This window comes from Heterodontus francisci, chromosome 7 (genome assembly GCF_036365525.1).
Source record: "Heterodontus francisci isolate sHetFra1 chromosome 7, sHetFra1.hap1, whole genome shotgun sequence".
Classification (NCBI taxonomy): Eukaryota; Metazoa; Chordata; class Chondrichthyes; order Heterodontiformes; family Heterodontidae; genus Heterodontus; species Heterodontus francisci.
In genome coordinates this window covers 27264447-27287522 of record NC_090377.1, presented here as the reverse complement: position 1 = coordinate 27287522, position 23076 = coordinate 27264447, and the positions used below count along the sequence as shown (strand labels likewise).

General features: G+C 44.0%; 1 protein-coding gene across 2 annotated transcripts; it reads right to left on the bottom strand.

Moving 5' to 3' along the window:
* LOC137371907 (RNA-binding protein 43-like) lies at positions 1 to 22664 on the bottom strand. 2 transcript variants are annotated; one of them, XM_068034929.1, is made up of 4 exons: positions 22401 to 22664; positions 12697 to 12910; positions 3222 to 3316; positions 1 to 1114 (listed from the first exon to the last, which is right to left on the bottom strand). In XM_068034929.1, exons 2-4 carry the CDS (start codon positions 12887 to 12889, stop codon positions 119 to 121), a joined length of 1284 nt encoding a protein of 427 aa, XP_067891030.1. In that variant the 5' UTR covers positions 12890 to 12910; positions 22401 to 22664; the 3' UTR covers positions 1 to 118. The 2 variants fall into 2 exon arrangements, with proteins under 2 accessions (XP_067891030.1, XP_067891031.1); XM_068034930.1 differs by lacking the exons at positions 3222 to 3316; positions 22401 to 22664 and having other exon boundaries at positions 12697 to 12860.
* Between the last annotated feature and the right edge of the window lie 412 nt (positions 22665 to 23076).

The window sequence follows — 23076 nt, the reverse complement described above, 5'->3', positions numbered from 1 at the left end:
CAGTATTTTCTGACTGTCTGGCCTGTCTGGTACCCGAGCCCGTACTGCATGAAGCTGGCAAAGAAGATGGCCCACTGACTAATGCATCTACACCACAATGAGAGCTTCCCAATTTCCTTTATGAATCACTCCTGCTATAAGATGTTTGGAGACAGTCAGCCTGACTCTTTGTATATTGGCCAGAGTGGCTTTCTCGATTTAGGATGTACTCACTTGTGTTGGGCTCACAGCATCCATGCACAGTGTTTGAACCTAAACTTTGGTCAAAATGATAGGAGTGTCCAGTTGCATTCAAATTTACTGAATGCCCACTGAACGCTGGATCAAACACCAGCTGCACAGCCTTCACCTTCTCTTCCACTTCCTTCTTGAACAGACTGCAATGGTTAGAATTGCCTATGAGGGTGAAATATTCATCAGTACTGCCAAACAAAACTTCAGGAAAGCGTTTTACAGTTTCCTCGCATATCTCTAGCGTTTTGTTCTGCCCTCTGCCACCATCCAATCTAATTTTTTCACTGACCAATGATTGCTGCATTTGGCGGATTATCATCTCTATTCCAAACTTTGCAGCCATCAGCTGGGATGGTTCACATCTGTCACTTGCTTTTTCCAGCTGGAGTACAGTTATGCAATCGGAATTTGTCACCACAGCTCTTACATAATTTTTTTGAAGTATTTCTTCACACTGCTCTTGACAAAACTCTTTAATGTACATAAAAATATCTGCATCTAGAATAATTGTTGTTTCTTCCTCAAATACACCAGGATGCAAGGTATAATTGACTCCATAACTCGGTGAGGCTGCAAGCTTTTGAGGCTCAGTCATCTGAGTTGCAACATTAGATGCAGGCTTTACGAGCTTCTTTTCTGAGGCATTTACTCCGGACGTCAACATTGAACTCTGGAGACGAAGTTCTTGAGGTTCACCTACCCTTCTCTGAAGATCTTTCCTCAGTTCTTTTATTGCTGCAAAAGAACCTTCAACATGCAACCTTCCATCAGGCCACAAGGAAAAATGCAAGCTTTTATTGTTGCTTTCAAGTTCTCTCACCAACTCCAGCCTCTCACCAAATATTGATAAGTCCAGATCAACCAAGACCTGTGTAAAGACCTGTGAAAAGCAAAACATTTAATCTATTATTTACAGTGAAGTACTTACTGGTTTCTATTGCAATAGAACATTTATATATCACAGGATTAGTGCTAATAATAAAGTATGGCAGGACACAGGTTCTCATTTCAAATGGTGAATTCCACACGTCAACTGGGTTAATCTGGGAGAGGTAGAGCACAGAGAGGAGACATGGAAAAGTATATCAATAAACTAGAGAATGAACAAACACTGTACCAGTCCCAGCACTTAGTACATTATTTAGAAAATAATCATGGAAGAATACAAAGACAACAACAAGAGAAGCATACGTTTCGACCATTAAGCAACATGTTGCAGGCATGCATTCCAATTTATAGGTTAGGTCATTCATTTGCGATATAGTAATAAGACTTACTTGATTGTTAAAAGTAAGAAAACAAGCTGGGAGCTGTGATTGCAATGTTACAGCTGCAATTCCAATGATATATTTTGCAGATACTAAGGCTTCTCACTTCCACTGATTGGGTTGGCAAATTTGAAACTCAGAAATTTGCACCAGACTTGACTATTATAATGATAAAGGGGAGCGTGGGGCAAGGAATTAGACATTATAAGAGCAATGTAAAGACATCAAGCAGCAATATACTTTTACATGAAGAGGGGTGGGAGGAGACTCGTGTGGGGCATAAACACCAGCATGGATTAGTTGGGCTGAATGGCCTGTACATTCTCTCCAATACAAAATTAAAATTACTTGGGTTCATTACCATCTGATTTTAAAACCCTGTTACTCCGCATCGCATGACAAATCCTGCAAATTCAGAAGTTCTGGATGCTGCCATATGTCGTCAGTGGGACAATGTTACCTAGAATGGCCATGGGGACAATATGCCCAAACATGCACAATCGCTTATGGCTTTCAGGCTTTCATCAATCTCTCTGCCCATAAAACAAGCTTCATTCCAAGTTAGAGTCTTATGTACCAGCTTCCTGCAAGTGAGCGTGCTCAAAGCCTCTCTCAAAATTGAGAGGTGCAGCAGGAAAGAGTTATTTTTCTGGTATTTTATTGCAACTTTTTGTGTTTTTTAATTCATCGTCACTTGGTACTTTTTTGTTTTTTCTTTAATGTATTTTATGACACAAGCATGAGTTGCATTAAAAATTGAAAAGCCTGATAGCAGGCTCTTAAACATACTGTGCCTAATGTGCCTGAATGATCGTTGAATGAGTTGAAACTTTAATTTTCATATGTAAAGAAGGAATATATGGTGCAAGTTCAGCATTTTCCTTGGGCCCCAATTGTTAAACTGATTTACGCCCATTTTATATTCCAGTTGTATTCTATTGTGTTTGGTCAGGAATATGGACGTAACTTGACATCTGCAGAATGGGTGCATTTTTAGTTACATTCATTTTGGAAATTCCAGGTTAATGAAAGACAAAGACTAGGGGCATAACTAAAATGTGCAATGTCGCAGTCTTGTCCTGCAAGACTGGCTGGGAGACATACAAAAGTAATGTCATAGCGAACTTATTTTAAAAAAACTCCTCTGCTATAAGGGGGCCATAAAAGTGTACATTATATTAGAGATCCTGACAAATACAGCACCATCAAAATTACGTTAGCACCATCTACTGGCACAACTTGCAAAGACAATTACAAATCAGGCTTGCTGTACAAGTTAACTTAAGTTTGTAACTAATTTTTCTGACTTATTTTATGCCAGTGCTCTTCAACCAAAAAAGCTCTTTTTAGTTTGTGTTAAATATTAAATATGTTTTTAAATATGTCTTTAATGTAGGAAAACAACTCAAGACGCTTCACATGAGCGCAATCAGACAAATACTGACACAGAGCCAAACAAAGAGTTATTAGAATGGCTAACTAGAATGGTCAAAGAGGTCGTCCTTAAGCAGAGTTGGAAAGGAGAGTGAGGTGCACTAAACGCCAGAGTTGGAAGAACGCAGAGTTCTTGGAATATGTTAGAGCTAGTGCTGGTTACAGAGGTCGGGAGAGGTGAGGCTTTGGAGGGATTTGAGTACAAGGTGAGAATTTTAAAATTGAGGAGTTTGTGAACCAGGCCTCAAGGTGGGTCAGAGGGCACATTCAGCAGTATACACTTACATCCACTCTATTGTGTGAAATTGTCAATGGATATTTCGTTGGAAGCTGTTTGTCTTCAAGCACTTGCTCTTTCTTTCTCAGCACGCTGTCCATAACTTGGAAAAAAAGTAGTTTGCATTTTTACCAGAAATGAAAATAACCCTTGAAAGATCAAAATATTATTTGAACAGTATCAGAAGACTACAGGTGAAATTTTGGCTGAATGCTTCAAGTGACAAAGTGATAAAGAGGCGTCCAAGATGGGGTCTTAAGCTACAATGCCGGTCTAGCCAGTGTTTCGTGCAAGACGTTTCCTTTAACTACCTCTCTTTTTTTTTCCATGGGATATGGGCATCGCTTATCTTTCCCTATTTGCCCTTGACAACTGAGTGGTTGGCTAGGCCACTTCAGAGGGTACATGAGAGTCAACCACATTGTTACGACCAAGTGAGAAATGTGTCTAGGGGTCCTTTGCTGTCTTTACCTGGGCTTATTGTAACAGGGTTTAATTTTAAACACAATGTGTTTTGAGCTCCCTCCACTTCGTGAATCCTTGTTCACAACTTTCCAATTATAAGGTAAAGAAATGAGCACAAACAGGCTTTCTTTGGTTTAAAGAAGATGAAATTTATTAAACCTTAAACTCTATTACGGATATACGACGCGCCCACACTATCATGCCCACGTGATATAAACATGCAGATTGGGTAAGGAAAGAGCAGAAGAAAAGATAAGTAGAACAGTTTGAGGCAATATCTCACTACTGTTTCTCGAGTTCCCTGTAGTCCCTGACTGAAGATATGGTTTTGCATTTCGTTGGGGCCCAGTGGTCTTCTTGTTCACGTAGGAAACCTTTCTCTCTTTGAGTTTCACATGTTTTCACAAGATTCAGTTCCGTGGGAAGAGATGAAGGCAGGCAGACAGAGAGGAGATGTTCTCAGTCCATGAGTACATGGCGTTCTCTTCAAAATCCCTTTGTAGGGAGTTCAAATTCATAAAAACTCCAGGATTGCCCAGCAGGTTAGTCATGTGACTAGCTCCTTATATGGAACAGTCTCCTCAAAATCCTTTGTTGGAAGTTCAAATTCTCTGCATCAGCCAGTTAGTCATGTGACTAAAACTGGTCTGGTCACTTCTGTGTATTGGGGAAGTAACTGCTGGGTCTCCATTGTTTCAACATTGTCTGTACTATGCAAATGTCCTTCCAGTCAGGGTTTGCAATTTCAAGTTTTTGTTCATATGGAAAAAGAATGTGTGCCTCAGTCTCAGCAGGTGGGGGTTTGCCTGACAACATTTGGGCGGCACAGTGGCGCAGTGGTTAGCACCGCAGCCTCACAGCTCCAGGGACCCGGGTTCAATTCCGGGTACTGCCTGTGTGGAGTTTGCAAGTTCTCCCTGTGTCTGCGTGGGTTTTCTCCAGGTGCTCCGGTTTCCTCCCACAAGCCAAAAGACTTGCAGGTTGATAGGTAAATTGGCCATTATAAATTGTCACTAGTATAGGTAGGTGGTAGGGAAATATAGGGACAGGTGGGGATGTTTGGTAGGAATATGGGATTAGTGTAGGATTAGTATAAATTATATAAATAGTATATAAGGGGGACTTTAATGCCAGGGTTGGGGCCGACCATGACTCATGGCCCTCCTGCCTTGGGCGCTATGGCGTTGGAAGGATGAATGAGAACGGGCAGAGACTGCTTGAGTTGTGTACCTATCATAACCTCTGCATCACCAACTCGTTCTTTCACACTAAACCCTGTCACCAGGTTTCATGGAGGCACCCAAGATCACGTCGTTGGCACCAGCTAGACCTCATTGTCACAAGGCGAGCCGCCTTAAACAGTGTTCAAATCACACGCAGCTTCCACAGTGCGGACTGCGACACCGACCACTCCCTGGTGTGCAGCAGGGTTAGACTCAGACCAAAGAAGTTGCATCATTCCAAGCAGAAGGGCCACCCGCGCATCAACACGAGCAGAATTTCTCACCCACAGCTGTTACAAAAATTTCTAAATTCACTTGTAACAGCCCTTCAAAACACTCCCACAGGGGATGCTGAGACCAAGTGGGCCCACATCAGAGACGCCATCTATGAGTCAGCTTTGACCACCTCCGGCAAAAGTGCGAAGAGAAATGCAGACTGGTTTCAATCTCATAATGAAGAGCTGGAACCTGTCATAGCCGCTAAGCGCATTGCACTTTTGAACTACAAGAAAGCCCCCAGCGATTTAACATCCGCAGCACTTAAAGCAGCCAGAAGTACTGCACAAAGAACAGCTAGGCGTTGCGCAAACGACTACTGGCAACACCTATGCAGCCATATTCAGCTGGCCTCAGACACCGGAAACATCAGAGGAATGTATGATGGCATGAAGAGAGCTCTTGGGCCAACCATCAAGAAGATCACCCCCCTCAAATCTAAATCGGGGGACATAATCACTGACCAACGCAAACAGATGGACCGCTGGGTTGAGCACTACCTAGAACTGTACTCCAGGGAGAATGCTGTCACTGAGACTGCCCTCAATGCAGCCCAGCCTCTACCAGTCATGGATGAGCTGGACATACAGCCAACCAAATCGGAACTCAGTGATGCCATTGATTCCCTAGCCAGCGGAAAAGCCCCTGGGAAGGACAGCATTACCCCTGAAATAATCAAGAGTGCCAAGCCTGCTATACTCTCAGCACTACATGAACTGCTATGCCTGTGCTGGGACGAGGGAGCAGTACCCCAGGACATGCGCGATGCCAACATCATCACCCTCTATAAAAACAAAGGTGACCGCGGTGACTGCAACAACTACCGTGGAATCTCCCTGCTCAGCATAGTGGGGAAAGTCTTTGCTCGAGTCGCTCTGAACAGGCTCCAGAAGCTGGCCGAGCGCGTCTACCCTGAGGCACAGTGTGGCTTTCGTGCAGAGAGATCGACTATTGACATGCTGTTCTCCCTTTGTCAGATACAGGAGAAATGCCGTGAACAACAGATGCCCCTCTACATTGCTTTCATTGATCTCACCAAAGCCTTTGACCTCGTCAGCAGACGTGGTCTCTTCAGACTACTAGAAAAGATCGGATGTCCACCAAAGCTACTAAGTATCATCACCTCATTCCATGACAATATGAAAGGCACAATTCAACATGGTGGCTCCTCATCAGAGCCCTTTCCTATCCTGAGTGGTGTGAAACAGGGCTGTGTTCTCGCACCCACACTTTTTGGGATTTTCTTCTCCCTGCTGCTTTCACATGCGTTCAAATCCTCTGAAGAAGGAATTTTCCTCCACACAAGATCAGGGGGCAGGTTGTTCAACCTTGCCCGTCTAAGAGCGAAGTCCAAAGTACGGAAAGTCCTCATCAGAGAACTCCTCTTTGCTGACGATGCTGCTTTAACATCTCACACTGAAGAATGCCTGCAGAGTCTCATCGACAGGTTTGCGTCTGCTTGCAATGAATTTGGCCTAACCATCAGCCTCAAGAAATCGAACATCATGGGGCAGGATGTCAGAAATGCTCCATCCATCAATATTGGCGACCACGCTCTGGAAGTGGTTCAAGAGTTCACCTACCTAGGCTCAACTATCACCAGTAACCTGTCTCTAGATGCAGAAATCAACAAGCGCATGGGTAAGGCTTCCACTGCTATGTTCAGACTGGCCAAGAGAGTGTGGGAAAATGGCGCACTGACACGGAACACAAAAGTCCGAGTGTATCAGGCCTGTGTCCTCAGTACCTTGCTCTACGGCAGCGAGGCCTGGACAACGTATGCCAGCCAAGAGCGACGTCTCAATTCATTCCATCTTCGCTGCCTTCGGAGAATACTTGGCATCAGGTGGCAGGACTATATCTCCAACACAGAAGTCCTTGAAGCGGCCAACATCCCCAGCTTATACACACTACTGAGTCAGCGGCGCTTGAGATGGCTTGGCCATGTGAGCCGCATGGAAGATGGCAGGATCCCCAAAGACACATTGTACAGCGAGCTCGCCACTGGTATCAGACCCACCGGCCGTCCATGTCTCCGTTATAAAGACGTCTGCAAACGCGACATGAAATCGTGTGACATTGATCACAAGTCGTGGGAGTCAGTTGCCAGCATTCGCCAGAGCTGGCGGGCAGCCATAAAGACAGGGCTAAATTGTGGCGAGTCGAAGAGACTTAGTAGTTGGCAGGAAAAAAGACAGAGGCGCAAGGGGAGAGCCAACTGTGCAACAGCCCCAACAAACAAATTTCTCTGCAGCACCTGTGGAAGAGCCTGTCACTCCAGAATTGGCCTTTATAGCCACTCCAGGCGCTGCTTCACAAACCACTGACCACCTCCAGGCGCGTATCCATTGTCTCTCGAGATAAGGAGGCCCAAAAGAAGTATAAATGGGTGGTTGATGTTCGGCACAGACTCGGTGGGCCGAAGGGCCTGTTTCAGTGCTGTATCTCTAAAAAAAAAAAAATTTATGTGGGTCTGGAGTCACATGTAGGCCAGACCAGGTAAGGACGGCAGATTTTCTTCCCTAAAGGACATTAGTGAACCAGATGGATTTTTTTACAACAGTGACACTATTACCGGGACTACCTTTCAATTCCAGATTTTTATTAATTAATTGAGTTCAAATTCCACCAGCTGTCATGGTGGGATTTGAACCCATGTCCCCAGGGCATTAGCATGGGCCTCTAGATTAGTTCAGTGACACTACCACGCCATGGTCTTCGAACAACGACCAACTGAACAGAAGTAAACAAGGGTGGCAGTGGCAAGCACTGCAGCCTCACAGCTCCAGCGACCTGGGTTCAGTTCTGGGTACTGCCTGTGCAGAGTTTTCAAGTTCTCCCTGTGACCACGTGGGTTAACGTCGGGTGATCCGGTTTCCTCCCACAGCCAAAGATTTGCAGGTTGATAGGTTAATTGGCCATTGTAAATTGCCCCTAGTGTAGGTAGGTGGTAGGAGAATGGTGGGGATGTGGTAGGGAATATGGGATTAATGTAGGATTAGTATAAATGGGTGGTTGTTGGTCGGCACAGACTCGGTGGGCCGAAGGGCCTGTTTCAGTGCTGTATCTCTCTAAGTCATCACTGAGAATTTCTACTTAAAAGGCATGCTCACCTTCTACTATTCACTTGCTGCTGGAGGTTTAAAGAAGACCTTTGAAACACACACACAGACTTTCTCAGACACTTTGTCAAGACTTCACCAACACTCCATCAATATTTATTCTGGAAATTCTTGTGGACTACACTTAAGATCGTGAATGATATGCTATTCTACCTTAGCGGATACTTTATAGGAGCCACCAGGAGGAAGAGATCGCCTGGTCTGGCATCTTGCTAGGGGGATATCTTGGTCTGCAGGAGGAATAGAAGCAGCAGCTAAGGACAGGAGGGCAAAGTGGACTCCATCCCCCTGTGGGGTCAGGACATCCCTCCTCCTCTGGACATCCTTCACCAGGACCTCCAGTGCCACATCAAAGAACCCTCTCATGCAGTCCCTGAGCCAGCCCACAAGTTACCGCTTTGTGTCAGCCAGCCACTCAACACAAGAACACAAGAAACAGGAGCAGGAGTAGACCATATGGCCCATTGAGCCTGCTCTGCCATTCAATACAATCATGGCTGATCTTGGGCTTCAATTCCATTTTCCTGCCCGCTCCCCTTATTCCTTGATTCCCTGCGAGACCAAAAATCTATCTATCCCAGCCTTAAATGTATTCAATGATGGAGCATCCACAACCCTCTGGGGTAGAGAATTCCAAAGATTCACAACCCTTTGAGTGAAGTAATTTCTCATCATCTCAGTCCTGAATGATTGATCCCTAATACTGAGACTGTGTCCCTATGTTCTAGATTCCCCGACCGGTGGGAACAATCTCTCAGCTTCTATCCTATCAAGCCCTTTCAGAATCTTGTATGTCTCAATTAGATCGCCCCTCATTCTTCTAAACTCCAGAGAATATAGGCCCAATTTACTCAGCCTCTTATCATAGGACAACCCACTCATCCCAGGGACCAATTTAGTAAATCTTCACTGCACTGCCTCCAGTGCAAGTATATCATTTTAAATGTGGAGACCAAAACTGCACACAGTATTCCAGGTGCGGTCTCACCAAAGCCCTGTACAATATTAGTAAGACCTCTTTATTCCTGTACTCCAATCCCCTTGCAATAAATGCCAACATGCCATTTGCCTTCCTAATAGCCTGCTGCACCTACATGTTAACTTTGTGCGTTCCTAGTATGAGTACACCCAAGTCTCTCTGAACATCAACAACTTCGCACTTCCCTACATTATACTCCATTTGTCAACATGTTGCCCACTCACTTAACCTGTCGATATCTCTTTGCAGCCTCTCTATGTCCTCCCAGCAGTTTACCTTTCCACCGAGCTTTGTATCATCAGCAAACTTAGATACATTACTCTCTGTCTCTTCATCCAAGTCATTAATAGAGTGTAAATAGCTCTGGTCCAAGCACTGATCCTTGCGGCACCCCACTATTCACCTCCTGCCAACTTGAAAACGTCCCATTTTTGCCCACTCTGCTTCCTGTCCGTTAACCAATCCTCTATCCACACTAATATATTATCCCCAACACTATGAGCCCTTATCTTGTGTATTAATCTTTTTTGTTGCACCTTAGAGTCATAGAGAGATACAGCACTGAAACAGGCCCTTCAGCCCACCGAGTCTGTGCCAACCATCAACCACCCATTTATACTAATCCTACATTAATCCCATATTCGCTACCACATCAAATGCCTTTTGAAAATCCAGGTATACTACATCTACTGGTTCCCCTTTATTTACCCTACTATTTACATCCTCAAAAAACTCTAATAAATTTGTCAAACAGGATCTCCCTTTAGTAACACCATGCTGACTTGTTCTAATCATACTATGTTTCTCCAAGTACAATATTAAGACTTCTTTAATAATAGTTTCCAGCATCTTCCCAACGACTGATGTTAGGCTAACTGCCGAGAGTTCCCTCTTTTTTCTCTATCTCCTGTCATGCAGGCCTCTACCTACCAAGAATGAGGCACATTAATTGTGCCACATAGACATTAAACTTCAAACTGTGCTGGGAAGAAAAGAGGGCCTGTTACAAGGAATTGCCAGGCCCCTAGCCGGAAATACATTTTTGCATACTAGCAGACCGTGTTGGAACAAAGGAACCAGTCCCTGCTCCCCAATACACAGAACGGACGTGGTCAGAACAGTTTATTCACATGACTAACTGGCTGTTGCAGAGTTTCGAACTATGAGTTTGTACATTGGAGAAAACAGCGTTTGAAGTCAGAAAGCTCTGGCTCCTGGATTGAGAACATTGCTCTCCTGTGTGCTCTCATCTCGTTCTCATCAGCTTTGGAATCCACTGAAAACACAGGAAGTCCATGAGAGAAAAGTCTCCTACAGTAAACAAGGTTTAAGAAGAATACTGGACCCCAACGAAAAGCAAGAATTACCTACAAGCACGAACTACCTACAAAAGGACTCTACAGTGAGCTCGAAGCACAGTAACAAGAAACTCTTCAGATATTGCTTTAAACCTCTCCACGTTATTTTTTCTTCTGCTTTTTTCTGTCCCTGTCTCCATGTGTGTATCGCATATGCACGCTAGCGTGGGTGCGTCGTGTATCCGTAGGCGTTAACCGAATTAGGGTTTAAGTTTTAATAAATTTCCCTTTTCTTCTTTTAAACCTAAGAAAGCATGATTGTGCTAATTTTTTGCCTTATAATTGGAAAGTGGTGAACAAGGATTCACCAAGGGGGAGCTCAAAACACAGTGTGTAAAATGAAACTCTGCTACAGCAAGACCAGGTGAAGGCTGAAAGGGACCCCTAGACAGCTTTCTCACCTGGTCGTAACATTCCTTTCTCGAAAAGCAGCATAACATTTGCAAACCTCCAATCTGATAGGACCATTCCTGAATCTAAAGAATTCTGGACAATCATAGCCAGTGCATCCACTATCTCTGTAGCCATTTCTTTTAGAACCCTAGTATGTAGGCCATCTGGTTGCAGGAACTTGTCAGATTTTAGTTGCTCAAGTTCCTCCAATATTTCTTCCCGACTGATATCAATATCTTTAATTTCCTCACTCTTTTTAGCCCCTAGGTTAATGCCTTTTTCTGGTATGGAACCTGTGTCTTCTACTGTGACGACAGACACAAAATATTTGTTTAATGCCTCTGCCATTTCCTCATTCCCCATGATGATTACGCCTGTCCCTGCCTCTAAGGGACCAACATCTACTTTAGCTACTCTCTTCCCTTTTATGTACCTATAAAAGCTGTTTTTATATTGCTGGCTAGTTTACTCTCATATTCTACTTTTTCCCTTTTTCTCAACTTTTTGGCAGACCTTTGCTGGTTTCTGAAACACGTACTACTATTTTTTGCAACATTGTAAGCCTCTTCTTTTAGTCTTATACTGTCCTTAACTTCCTGAGTGAGCCACGGATGGGTCTTTCTGGACGAGTTTTTGGTTTTGAACAGAATGTTCTTTTGTTAAACCCTTTGAACTGGTTCTTTAAATGTTTCCCACTGTTCATTTACCACCACACCTTCAGAAGCCCACATATAATGTTCCACAATAATTACGTTTAATCAGCAGTTTAGTGCTAAACCTACAGGAGTCTATTTTAGTGCCTCCAATCAGGTTCAAATTCTGGTCATCAGCAATTAGGACCAAAATTGTGTGCTAAAACCAGACTTTCAAACAGGTATGCCTTATTAACACAGCCCCCATGTAGTGATTGTTTTCACCCTTTCACCAAATTAAAACCCTACATTTCTAAAACCTCTGTGTACAGTAAATAATTCATATTTGTTTGCACCCTGTATGCCCCATAGATCAAAGAAACCACATAAGGGCAAATGTTATAAGCAGTAAGAAAAATACAGTGAAAGAGTCCTCAACGCCCACAGACAGGCTACAAATTACCTCAATATTGGGAGGTAAAGGCCTACTCTGGGTCACAGAGAGCCAAGGCTCACCTACGAGTGTAGTCCAAGATGCTGACTTCCCAAGAAAAATATCTTGAGTAAGGACCACAGAGTGAGAGCCACAAAAAACTACTAATTCTCTCAGTAAAGGTGTCAACAGAGTGAGGAACATAGACAGACTATGAATACAACATTTCCCAGAACACAACAGTCTAGCCTGCCTTTCCCACTAAATGCACTGACTGAATTAGACAACGTGTGTATTCTATCAGATGTGGCCTAATCTATAACATAGTAAATTTGCAATGTATGTCACACACTCTATTTTGGCATCACCATTCTGTGAGTTGTACCCTTCTATCAATAGATGGATTTTCATAAACTCTAAAAGCAGCAGATCCTCATACCTATACCTATAGCATCATTAATGTACTCTGAGGTAAATTCACTTGTCCTGACTTTCTGTGGCCAACACCATGGAAATCCATTGGTATTTTGAAATCTTTCCATGAGGTCGAGAACACCAGACACTGACAATACTTCCATTGGTTTATAGCCTCAGAAGTTTACCTTCCTCCTTTTCGAAGGTGACATAAGCAATGCCAGTGGCATCGGCTGGATAGATGACGCTTTCCACCTCACCACCACCATTCCTCGGCCTTAAAAAGTGAATGGTAAGTTTGTCGATCATCACAATGCTGGGAAGAATGTCCTCAGGAAAACCTGATACAACAATTGTCCTCTCTGCCCAGTTTGATTCCATTTTCTCTGGGGCTTGGGGCACCTGCAAAGATACAAGAAGCCATATTTCACTAAGATACGTAGCTCAGGGCTAGCTCCCACTTAACTAATGGATGCTTCACAGCTGCTGTTGTGAATCGCTCATGTTTTCCAGTTAAACACCACTCATTCTGGCTTTGTGCGAGTCAGATTTGTAACCAAAAAGCTAACCACAAATGAAGAAAAACATTAGTTATTTCTGTACCATGATTCAAAGGATACAGTTAACCTGCAAGGTTTATGCTGCAGTTATCCTTAAACACGATCAGCTTTCTTAACTATATACACAATTTAATTTTTGCACCTTCGCCATTAATGTCAGACAGCAAGTTGAGGATCAGACTTGCTGTCTGACATCAGATAGATTTTTTCCGAAGCCATCTGAGTAAACCACAAGCAGATAATCTACTCCCTATCACAATCCCTTTGTGGATGTCCACTCAACTTAATGGAGCACAGCCTCAAACCTGATCAGCTCTGAGCTGGGTTTGAAACCTCACATCCAGTCCATCACAAAGACTGGCTACTTTCAACTCCCAAACACCACCCATCTTCCATCACACTCCCCCCACCATCTCACCTCCAGTGCCTCTGAAATTCCCAATCATTTTCACCTCCAGACTTTTCAAATGCTCTCCTCACTGGCATCTATTATACAATAATCCCAATTCACACTGGACTGCCACCCACAAAATCCTGCTCACCCATCATTTAATCTGATCATTCCCAAACTTCACTGGCTCTCTGTTCCCCAATGGACTGGCTTCAAAATACTCTTCCTCAGCTTCAAATCCTCCTTGTCTCTTCCATTCCCACCAGTGCAACCTCCGCTAGTCCTACTGCTCCTCCAACTTTGATCGCTGTACACTTCCCCCTTTTTTGATTCTACCATCAGTGGCAGAACCTTCCTTTATCTTGCCCCATACTCTGGAACTTCCTCCCTAAATCCCTGTCTTGCTATATCTCACCCTACTTTCAAAATCCTTGTTAAAACCTCTTTCTTTGAGAACACCTTTGGACACTTACTCTAATGTGCCTCCTGATCCTTCTTAGCTCTAATCCCAAACTGTTTTAGTGGCTTGAGATATTTTGCTAAAGACACTATATCAATACAGATTATCATTGCAACTACAGCAGAAAAGGTTTAGAAACATTTAATTTGTACACCACGTTGTTTAGGGTTTGTCCAGGAGACACATAGCATGCATCATTTCTAGTTTTCTTATTCACAGGCCCCACAAAAAAATTCACTTTTCAACACCCTCTGGATAGCTTCCAAATATAAATGGAAAGACAATGGGTGGGAAGCATTCAGTAAACAAGGGTGGACAAAACTTCTTCCTCATATGCAACTGTCACAGGATCATTATGCATAATCATCCAAAATGGCACTCAAATTCCCCAGTACAGCATCCAATTGTTTCTTAAATGATTCCAAGGTTTCAAAGTTGCTGCCTTTCTTCAAGAAAATATTAAAAAAAATACACCAATAAATTAAAAAAAGACTTCGGCACTTCATGTCTTTCTTTACTAAAGATTCATTCAGGATCACTGTTTTGGGTACTTTTTTTAAATTAGGGAAGAACAAAGAACAAGAACAAAGAGCCAAGAACAATACAACACAGGAACAGGCCATTCGGTCCTCCAAGCCTGAGCCCATCTTGATGCCTGTCTAAACTAAAACCTTCCGCACATCCGGGGACCGTATCCCTCTATTCCCATCCTATTCATGTATTTGTCAAGATGCCTCTTAAACGTCGCTATCGTACCTGCTTCCACCACCTCCCCCGGCAGCAGGCTCCAGGCACTCACCACCCTCTGTGCAAAGAACTTGCCTCGCACATCCCCTCTAAACTTTGCCCCTCACACCTTAAACCTATGTCCCCTAGTAACTGACTCTTCCACCCTGGGAAAAAGCTTCTGACTATCCACTCTGTCCATGCCGCTCATAACTTTGTAAACCTCTATCGTGTCGCCCCTCCACCTCTGTCGTTCCAGTGAAAATAAGTCCAAGTTTATCCAACCTCTCCTCATAGCTAATGCCCTCCAGACCAGGCAATGTCCCGGTAAACTTCTTCTGTACCCTCTCCAAAGTCTCCACGTCCTTCTGGTAGTGTGGCGACCAGAATTGCACGCAATATTCTAAGTGTAGCCTAACTAAGGTTCTGTACAGCTGCAGCATGACCTGCCAATTTTTATACTCTATGGCCCGACCGATGAAGGCAAGCATGCCGTATGCCTTCTTGACTACCTTATCCACCTACATTTCCACATTCAGTGACCTGTGGACCTATACGCCCAGATCTCTCTGCCTGTCAATACTCCTAAGGGTTCTGCCATTTACTGTATACTTCCCACCTGTATTCAATCTTCCAAAATGCATTACTTCACATTTGTCCGGATTAAACTCCATCTGCCATTTCTCCGCCCAAGTCTCCAACCGATCTACATCCTGCTGTATCCTCTGACAATCCTCATCACTATCCGCAACTCCTCCAAACTTGGCGTCGTCCGCAAACTTACTAATCAGACCAGCTACATTTTCCTCCAAATCATTTATATATACTACAAACAGCAAAGGTCCCAGCACTGATCCTTGCGGAACACCACTAGTCACAGCCCTCCATTCAGAAAAGCACCCTTCCACTGCGACCCTCTGTCTTCTATGACCAAACCAGTTCTGTATCCATCTTGCCAGCTCACCTCTGATCCCGTGTGACTTCACCTTTTGTACCAGTCTGCCATGAGGGACCTTGTCAAAGGCTTTACTGAAGTCCATATAGATAACATCCACTGCCCTTCCTTCATCAATCATCTTTGTCACTTCCTCAAAAAACTCAATCAAATTAGTGAGACACGACCTCCCCTTCACAAAACCATGCTGCCTCTCGCTAATAGGTTCGTTTGTTTCCAAATGGGAGTAAATCCTGTCCCAAAGAATCCTCTCTAATAATTTCCCTATTACTGACGTAAGGCTCACTGGCCTATAATTTCCTGGATTATCCTTGCTACCCTTCTGAAACAAAGGAACAACATTGGCTATTCTCCAGTCCTCTGGGACCTCAACTGTAGCCAATGAGGATACGAAGATTTCTGTCAAAGCCCCAGCAATTTCTTCCCTTGCCTCCCTCAGTATTCTGGGGTAGATCCCATCAGGCCCTGGGGACATCTATCTTAATGTTTTGCAAGACGCCCAACACCTCCTCCTTTTTGATAATGACATGACCCGGACTATCTACACTCCCTTCCCTAGGCTCATCATCCACCAAGTCCTTCTCTTTGGTGAATACTGATGCAAAGTACTCATTTAGTACCTCGCTCATTTCCTCTGGCTCCACACATAGATTCCCTCCTCTGTCCTTGAGTGGGCCAACCTTTTCCCTGGTTACCCTTTTGCTCTTTATATACGTATAAAAAGCCTTGGGACTCTCCTTAATCCTGTTTGCAAAGACGTTTTATGACCCCTTTTAGCCCTCCTGACTCCTTGCTTAAGTTCCTTCCTACTTTGTTTATATTCCTCAAGGGATTTGTCTGTTCCCAGCCTTCTAGCCCTTACGAATGCTTCCTTTTTCTTTTTGACTAGGCTCACAATGTCCCTCGTTACCCAAGGTACCCGAAATTTGCCAAACTTATCCTTCTTCCTCACAGGAACATGCCGGTCCTGGATTCTAGTCAAGTGATGTTTGAAAGACTCCCACATGTCAGATGTTGATTTACCCTCAAACAGCCCTCCCCAATCTAAATTCTTCAGTTCCTGCCTAATATTGTTATAATTAGCCTTCCCCCAATCTAGCACCTTCACCCGAGGACTACTGTTATCCTTATCCACAAGTACGTTAAAACTTATGGAATTATAGTCACTGTTCCCGAAATGCTCCCCTACTGAGACTTCCACCACTTGGCCGGGCTCATTCCCCAATACCAGGTCCAGTACGGCCCCTTCCCTAGTTGGACTGTCTACATATTTTTTCAAGAAGCTCTCCTGGATGCTCCTTACAAATTCTGCCCCCATCCAAGCCTCTTGCACTAAGTGAGTCCCAGTCAATATAGAGGAAGTTAAAATCACCCACCACTGCAACCCTGTTACCTTTACATCTTTGCAAAATCTGTCTATATATCTGCTCCTCTACTTCCAGCTGGCTGTTGGGAGGCCTGTACTAAACCCCCAACATCGTGACTGCACCCTTCCTATTCCTGAGCTCCACCCATATTGCCTCGCTGCATGACCCCTCCGAGGTGTCCTCCTGCAGTACAGCTGTGATATTCTCCTTAACCAGTAATGCAATTCCCCCTCTCCTTTTACATCCCCCTCTATCCCGCCTGAAGCTTCTAAATCCCGGAACATTTAGCTGCCAATCCTGTCCTTCCCTCAACCAAGTCTCTGTAATAGCAACAACATCATAGTTCCAAGTACTAATCCAAGCTCTATGTTCATCTGCCTTACCTGTTATACTTCTCGCATTGAAACAAATGCACTTCAGACCACCAGTCCCACTGTGCTCCGCAACATCTCCCTGCCTGCTCTTCCTCTTAGTCTTACTGGCCCTATGTACTAGTTCCCCCTCAGTTTTTTCACCTGCTGTCCTACTACTCTGTTTCCCAACCCCCTGCCACACTAGTTTAAGCCCTCCCGAGTGACGCTAGCAAACCTCGCAGCCAGGATATTTGTGCCCCTCCAGTTTCGATGCAACCCGTCCTTGTTATACAGGTCCCACCTGTCCCTGAAGAGATCCCAATGATCCAGATATCTGAAACCCTCCCTCCTACACCAGCTGTTCAGCCACGTGTTTAGCTGCACTATCTTCCTATTTCTAGCCTCATTGGAACATGGCACAGGGAGTAATCCCAAGATTACAACCCTCGAGGTCCTGTCTTTTAACTTTCTACCTAACTCCCTAAACTCCCCCTGCAGGACCTCGTCACTCTTCCTGCCTATGTCGTTGGTACCGATGTGTACCACAACCTCTGGCTGTTCACCCTCCCCCTTCCCCCTGTCCTTTCAGAGACATCCTTGACCCTGGCACCAGGGAGGCAACATACCATCCTGAAGTCTCTTTCACGTCCACAGAAGCACCTATCTGTGCCCCTGACTATAGAGTCCCCTATAACTATTGCTCTTCTGCACTTTGTCTCTCCCTGCTGAACAACAGTGGTGCCACTGCTCTGGCTACTGCTATTGTTTTCTCTGGATAGGTCATCCCCCCCAACAGTATCCAAAACGGTATACTTGTTAGAAAGGGGGATAGCCACAGGGGATTCCTGCACTGACTGCCTGCCCCTTCTAGCAGTCACCCATCTATCTGCCTGCACCTTGGGTGTAACCACTTCTCTAAAAGTCCTGTCTATGACGCTTTCTGCCACCTGCATGCTCCCAAGTGCATCCAGTTGCTGCTCCAACTGATCCATGGGTTCTGTGAGGAGCTGCAACTGGGTACACTTCCTGCAGATGTAGCTGTCCAAAATGTTGGAAGCATCACGGACCTCCCACATCTCACAGGTGAAGCACTTTACCCCTCTAACTGACATTTCTAGCACTAATTAATAAATTAATTTAAAATACTTATTAAATCCTTACTAAATTATGTTACAATTAACTATATGGTCCCTAGTGCTAGATTTTTACTATAAATATTAAATGCCAACTAAATACAGTAATCTCCTCCCTCCGGTTTAGTTACTCTACTTATTAATTAATTAGTTAATTAGGGTTTTAATCAATTTTTATCAATGTTTTATTTTCAAATTCAATACAGATTCCCTACCAGCCAATCAAGTCACAGCTTTCCTGTGACGTCACAGCTATACGAAGCTATAATAGAACCTCGGCAAGAAAACTGCAGGCACTGTGAACTTACTGGTTGGTTTACATCAGCATTGTTCTTAAAAGGGAATTGTAAGTATAATTATACAATAGGGACAGTATACTTAGGGAGATTGACACTGTTCTCTGCAACAAACAGCTAGCTAGAAATAGAAATACAGAAATAAGAGTTTCTATTGATTTTTTTTTTAAGTTAACAAAGTGAGTGTTGGTTCTATAGAAAGTGAGTCTGGAGAATTAATGGATAATAAGGAGATGGCAGATGAACTGAACAGATATTTTACATCAGTCTTCACTATTGAGGATACAAGTAACATCCCAGTATTATCTATAAGTCAGGAAATGGAAGGGAGGGAGGAACTCAAGAAAATTACAATCACCAGGGAAGTGGTACTGAACAAATTGTTGGAGCTGCGAGCTGACAAGTCCCCGGGTCCTGATGGATTTCATCCTAGGGTGCTAAAAGAAGTAGCTAGTGAGATAGTTGATGTGTTAGTTTTAATTTTCCAAAATTCCCTAGATGCGAGGAAGGTTCCATAGATTGGAAAATAGCGAATGTAACTCCTTTATTCAAAAAGGGAGACAGAAAGCAGGAAACTACAGGCCAGTTAGCTTAACATCTGTCTTCGGGAAAATGTTAAAAGCTATTATTAAAGACATTATAGCAGGAAATCATGTTTAACCAATTTATTGGAGTTCTCTGAGGGAGTCACATGTGCTGTTGATAAAGGGGAACCGGCAGATGTATTGTACTTAGATTTCCAGAAGGTATTTGATAAGGTGCCACATCAAAGGTTATTGCGGAAAATAAAAGCTCATGGTGTAGGGGGTAACATATTGGCATGGATAGAAGATTGGCTAACTAACAGGAAACAGAGAATAGGCATAAATGGGTCATTTTCTGGTTGGCAAGATGTAACGAGTAGTGTGTCATAGGGATCAGTGCTGGGGCCTCAACTTTTTACAATTTATATAAATGACTTAGATGAAACCAAAGGTTTGGTTGCTAAATTTGCTGATGACACAAAGATAGGTAGGAAAGTAAGTTGTGAAGAGGACATAAAGGGGCTACAAAGGGATATAGATAGTTTAAGTGAGTGGGCAAAGACCTGGCAAATGGAGTATAATGTGGGAAAATGTGAAATTGTCCACTTTGGGAGGAAGAATAAAAAAGCATATTATCTAAATGGTGAGAGATTGCAGAGCTCTGAGATGCAGAGGGATCTGAGTGTCCTAGTTCATGAATCACAAAAGGTTAGTATTCAGGTACAGCACGTAATCAGGAAAGCTGATAGAATGTTATTGTTTATCGCGAGGGGAATTGAATACAAAAGTAGGGAGGTTACGCTTCAGCTGTACAGGGCATTGGTGAGACCACATCTGGAGGAGTGCGTACAGTACTGGTCTCCTTATTTAAGGAAGGTTGCAAATGCATTGGAGGTAGTACAGAGAAGGTTTACTAAACTAATACCTGGAATGGGTGGGCTGTCTTATAAGGAAAGATTGGACAGGCTAGGCTTGTACCCGCTGGAATTTAGAAGAGTAAGAGGCGACTTGATTGAAACATAAGATCCTGAGGAGTCTTGACAGGGTGGATGTGGGAAGGATGTTTCCCCTTGTGGGAGAATCTAGAACTAGGGGTCACAGTTTAAAAATAAGGGGTTGCTCATTTAAGATGGAGATGAGGAGAATTTTTTTCTCTGAGGGTCATGAGTCTTTGGAATTCTCTTCCTCAAAAGGCAGTGGAAGCAGAGTCTTCGAATATTTTTAAGGCAGAGGTAGATAGATTCTTGATAAGCAAGGAGGTGGAAGGTTATTAGGGGTAGGTGGAAATGTGGAGTAATCAGTTCAGCCATGAACTTATTGAATGGCGGAGCAGGCTCAAGGGGCCGAGTGGCCTACTCCTGCTTCTAATTCATATGTTCGCATTTAAAAATAAAGAATTGCCTTTATATAGCACCAGTCACAACTTCAGGACATTTCAAAGCACTTTACAGCCAATGAAGTACTTTTGAAGTGTAGTCACTGTTATAATGTAGGAAAAATGGCAGTCAATTTCTGGACAGCAAGCTCCCACAAACAGTATTGTGATTATGACCAGAGCATCAGTTTTTTGTGGTCAATTTTGGGATAAATATTTGTCAGGATGATATTGATGCAATATCAGCGACCACCCTCTGGAAGTGGTTCAAGAGTTCATCACCTACCTAGGCTCAACTATCACCAGTAACCTGTCTCTCGATGCAGAAATCAACAAGCGCATGGGAAAGGCTTCCGCTGCTATGTCCAGACTGGCCAAGAGAGTGTGGGAAAATGGCACACTGACACGGAACACAAAAATCCAAGTGTATCAAGCCTGTGTCCTCAGTACCTTGCTCTACGGCAGCGAGGCCTGGACAACGTATGTCAGCCAAGAGCGACGTCTCAATTCATTCCATCTTCGCTGCCTCCAGAGAATCCTTGACATCAGGTGGCAGGACCGTATCTCCAACGCAGAAGTCCTCGAGGTGGTCAACATCCCCAGCATATACACCCTACTGAGCCAGCGGCGCTTGAGATGGCTTGACCATGTGAGCCGCATGGAAGATGACAGGATCCCCAAGGACACATTGTACAGCGAGCTCGTCACTGGTATCAGACCCACCGGCCGTCCATGTCTCCGCTTTAAAGACGTCTGCAAACGTGACATGAAGTCCTTTGGCATTGATCACAAGTCGTGGGAGTCAGTTGCCAGTGATCGCCAGAGCTGGCAGGCAGCCATAAAGGCGGGGCTAAAGTGTGGCGAGTCAAAGAGACTTAGCAGTTGGCAGGAAAAAAGACAGAAGCGCAAGGGGAGAGCCAACTGTGTAACAGCCCCGACAAACAATTTTATCTGCAGCACCTGTGGAAAAAGTCTGTCACTCTCGAATTGGCCTTTATAGCCACTCCAGGCGCTGCTTCACAATCCACTGACCACCTCTAGGCACTTACCCATTGTCTCTCGAGATAAGGAGGCCAAAGAAAGAAATTTGTCAGGACACTGGAGATATCTCCACTGCTCCTCTTCTAAATACACATTCACCTGAGAGAGGCCTCAATTCAACAGCTCATTCAAAAGATGGCACCTCTAATAGTGCAGCACTCCTTCAGTACTGCACTGGAAGGTCAGTCTAGATTTTTGTGCTCGAGAACTCAGTCTTTTGATTCAGAGGAGACAGGTATCAACTAAGCCATGGTTAGCACTTAGGGGTTAACGTGCTAAGTACTTGGATAAAATTTTGAAGGGAAAGAAAAACTTTTTCGGGCTATTAGGGAAAGAGCAAGGGAGTGGGACTAATTGGATAGCTCTTTCAAAGTGACTGCACAGGCGCGATGGGCCGAAAGGCCATCTGTATCATTCTACAATGCGAACATTCTATCGGCGCCATTAGCCAATGACAACGAGGAAACTAAACCGAAACTAAAAATCTTTCGACGGTTGAGTTGAAAACTCAAAACTATTTTCAAAGTCATCGTGTAAATAATGTCTGTTCTATCCAAAGATTACAAATGAATTATCTACCCGATTAAAATCACTTTTTTTGCTGTTTTGTATTGTTTTAAAGTTACTGCAGTTGGGTCTGTTGCTAGGTGCAATGTCCCAGTGTGTTGCGCTCTGTGCCAGCAGATTCACACGCAAATTTTCCATACTCACCAGCAGTGCTCACTGTTAATGCAGTTCGCTTAACTTCGAGCTTTCCCCTGAATCCCACTGCACCGTCTAATTTTAACTTGCAAACGTCGCTTCTGCCCCCCTCACTGCTGTGATTGGGGAGAAACAGCGCCGTGCAGGCCGAGCCACGCAACCGCGCAGAAGATCTGAATCCTTTCACTCTCTGCAGCACGTACTGTTTATGCCTTTTGTTCCAGGAAGAAGGGGGAGGTAGTATTCTCCGTTATTGCGACAACACTGGGAGAAAATGCCTGGAAACGTTGCAGAAGAAACTAGTCTGCTAAATCTCCAACAATGTGGCCAATAACTTCATTTAAAAATGTAACCAACTGCATGATCGGTTCCGATGAAGGGTCACTGACCCGAAACGTTAACTCTGCTTCTCTTTCCACAGATGCTGCCAGACCTGCTGAGTGGTTCCAGCATTTCTTGTTTTTATTGCATGACCTAAGCCTTGGTTTGTGTGTGGCTGTACTGGGATCTTTATCACACCTGACAGAGAATCCTGTTCGCCAAACTCACATAAATAACCATAAAATCATATTCAGTGATTCCCAAATTTTTGGCATGTGCTGTTGGTGGACAAGGCTCTCAATTGGTTGTATAAAGTCAGAAAATCACTTTTTTTCAAATGGGTTTGCAATCTGATCGATTTGAA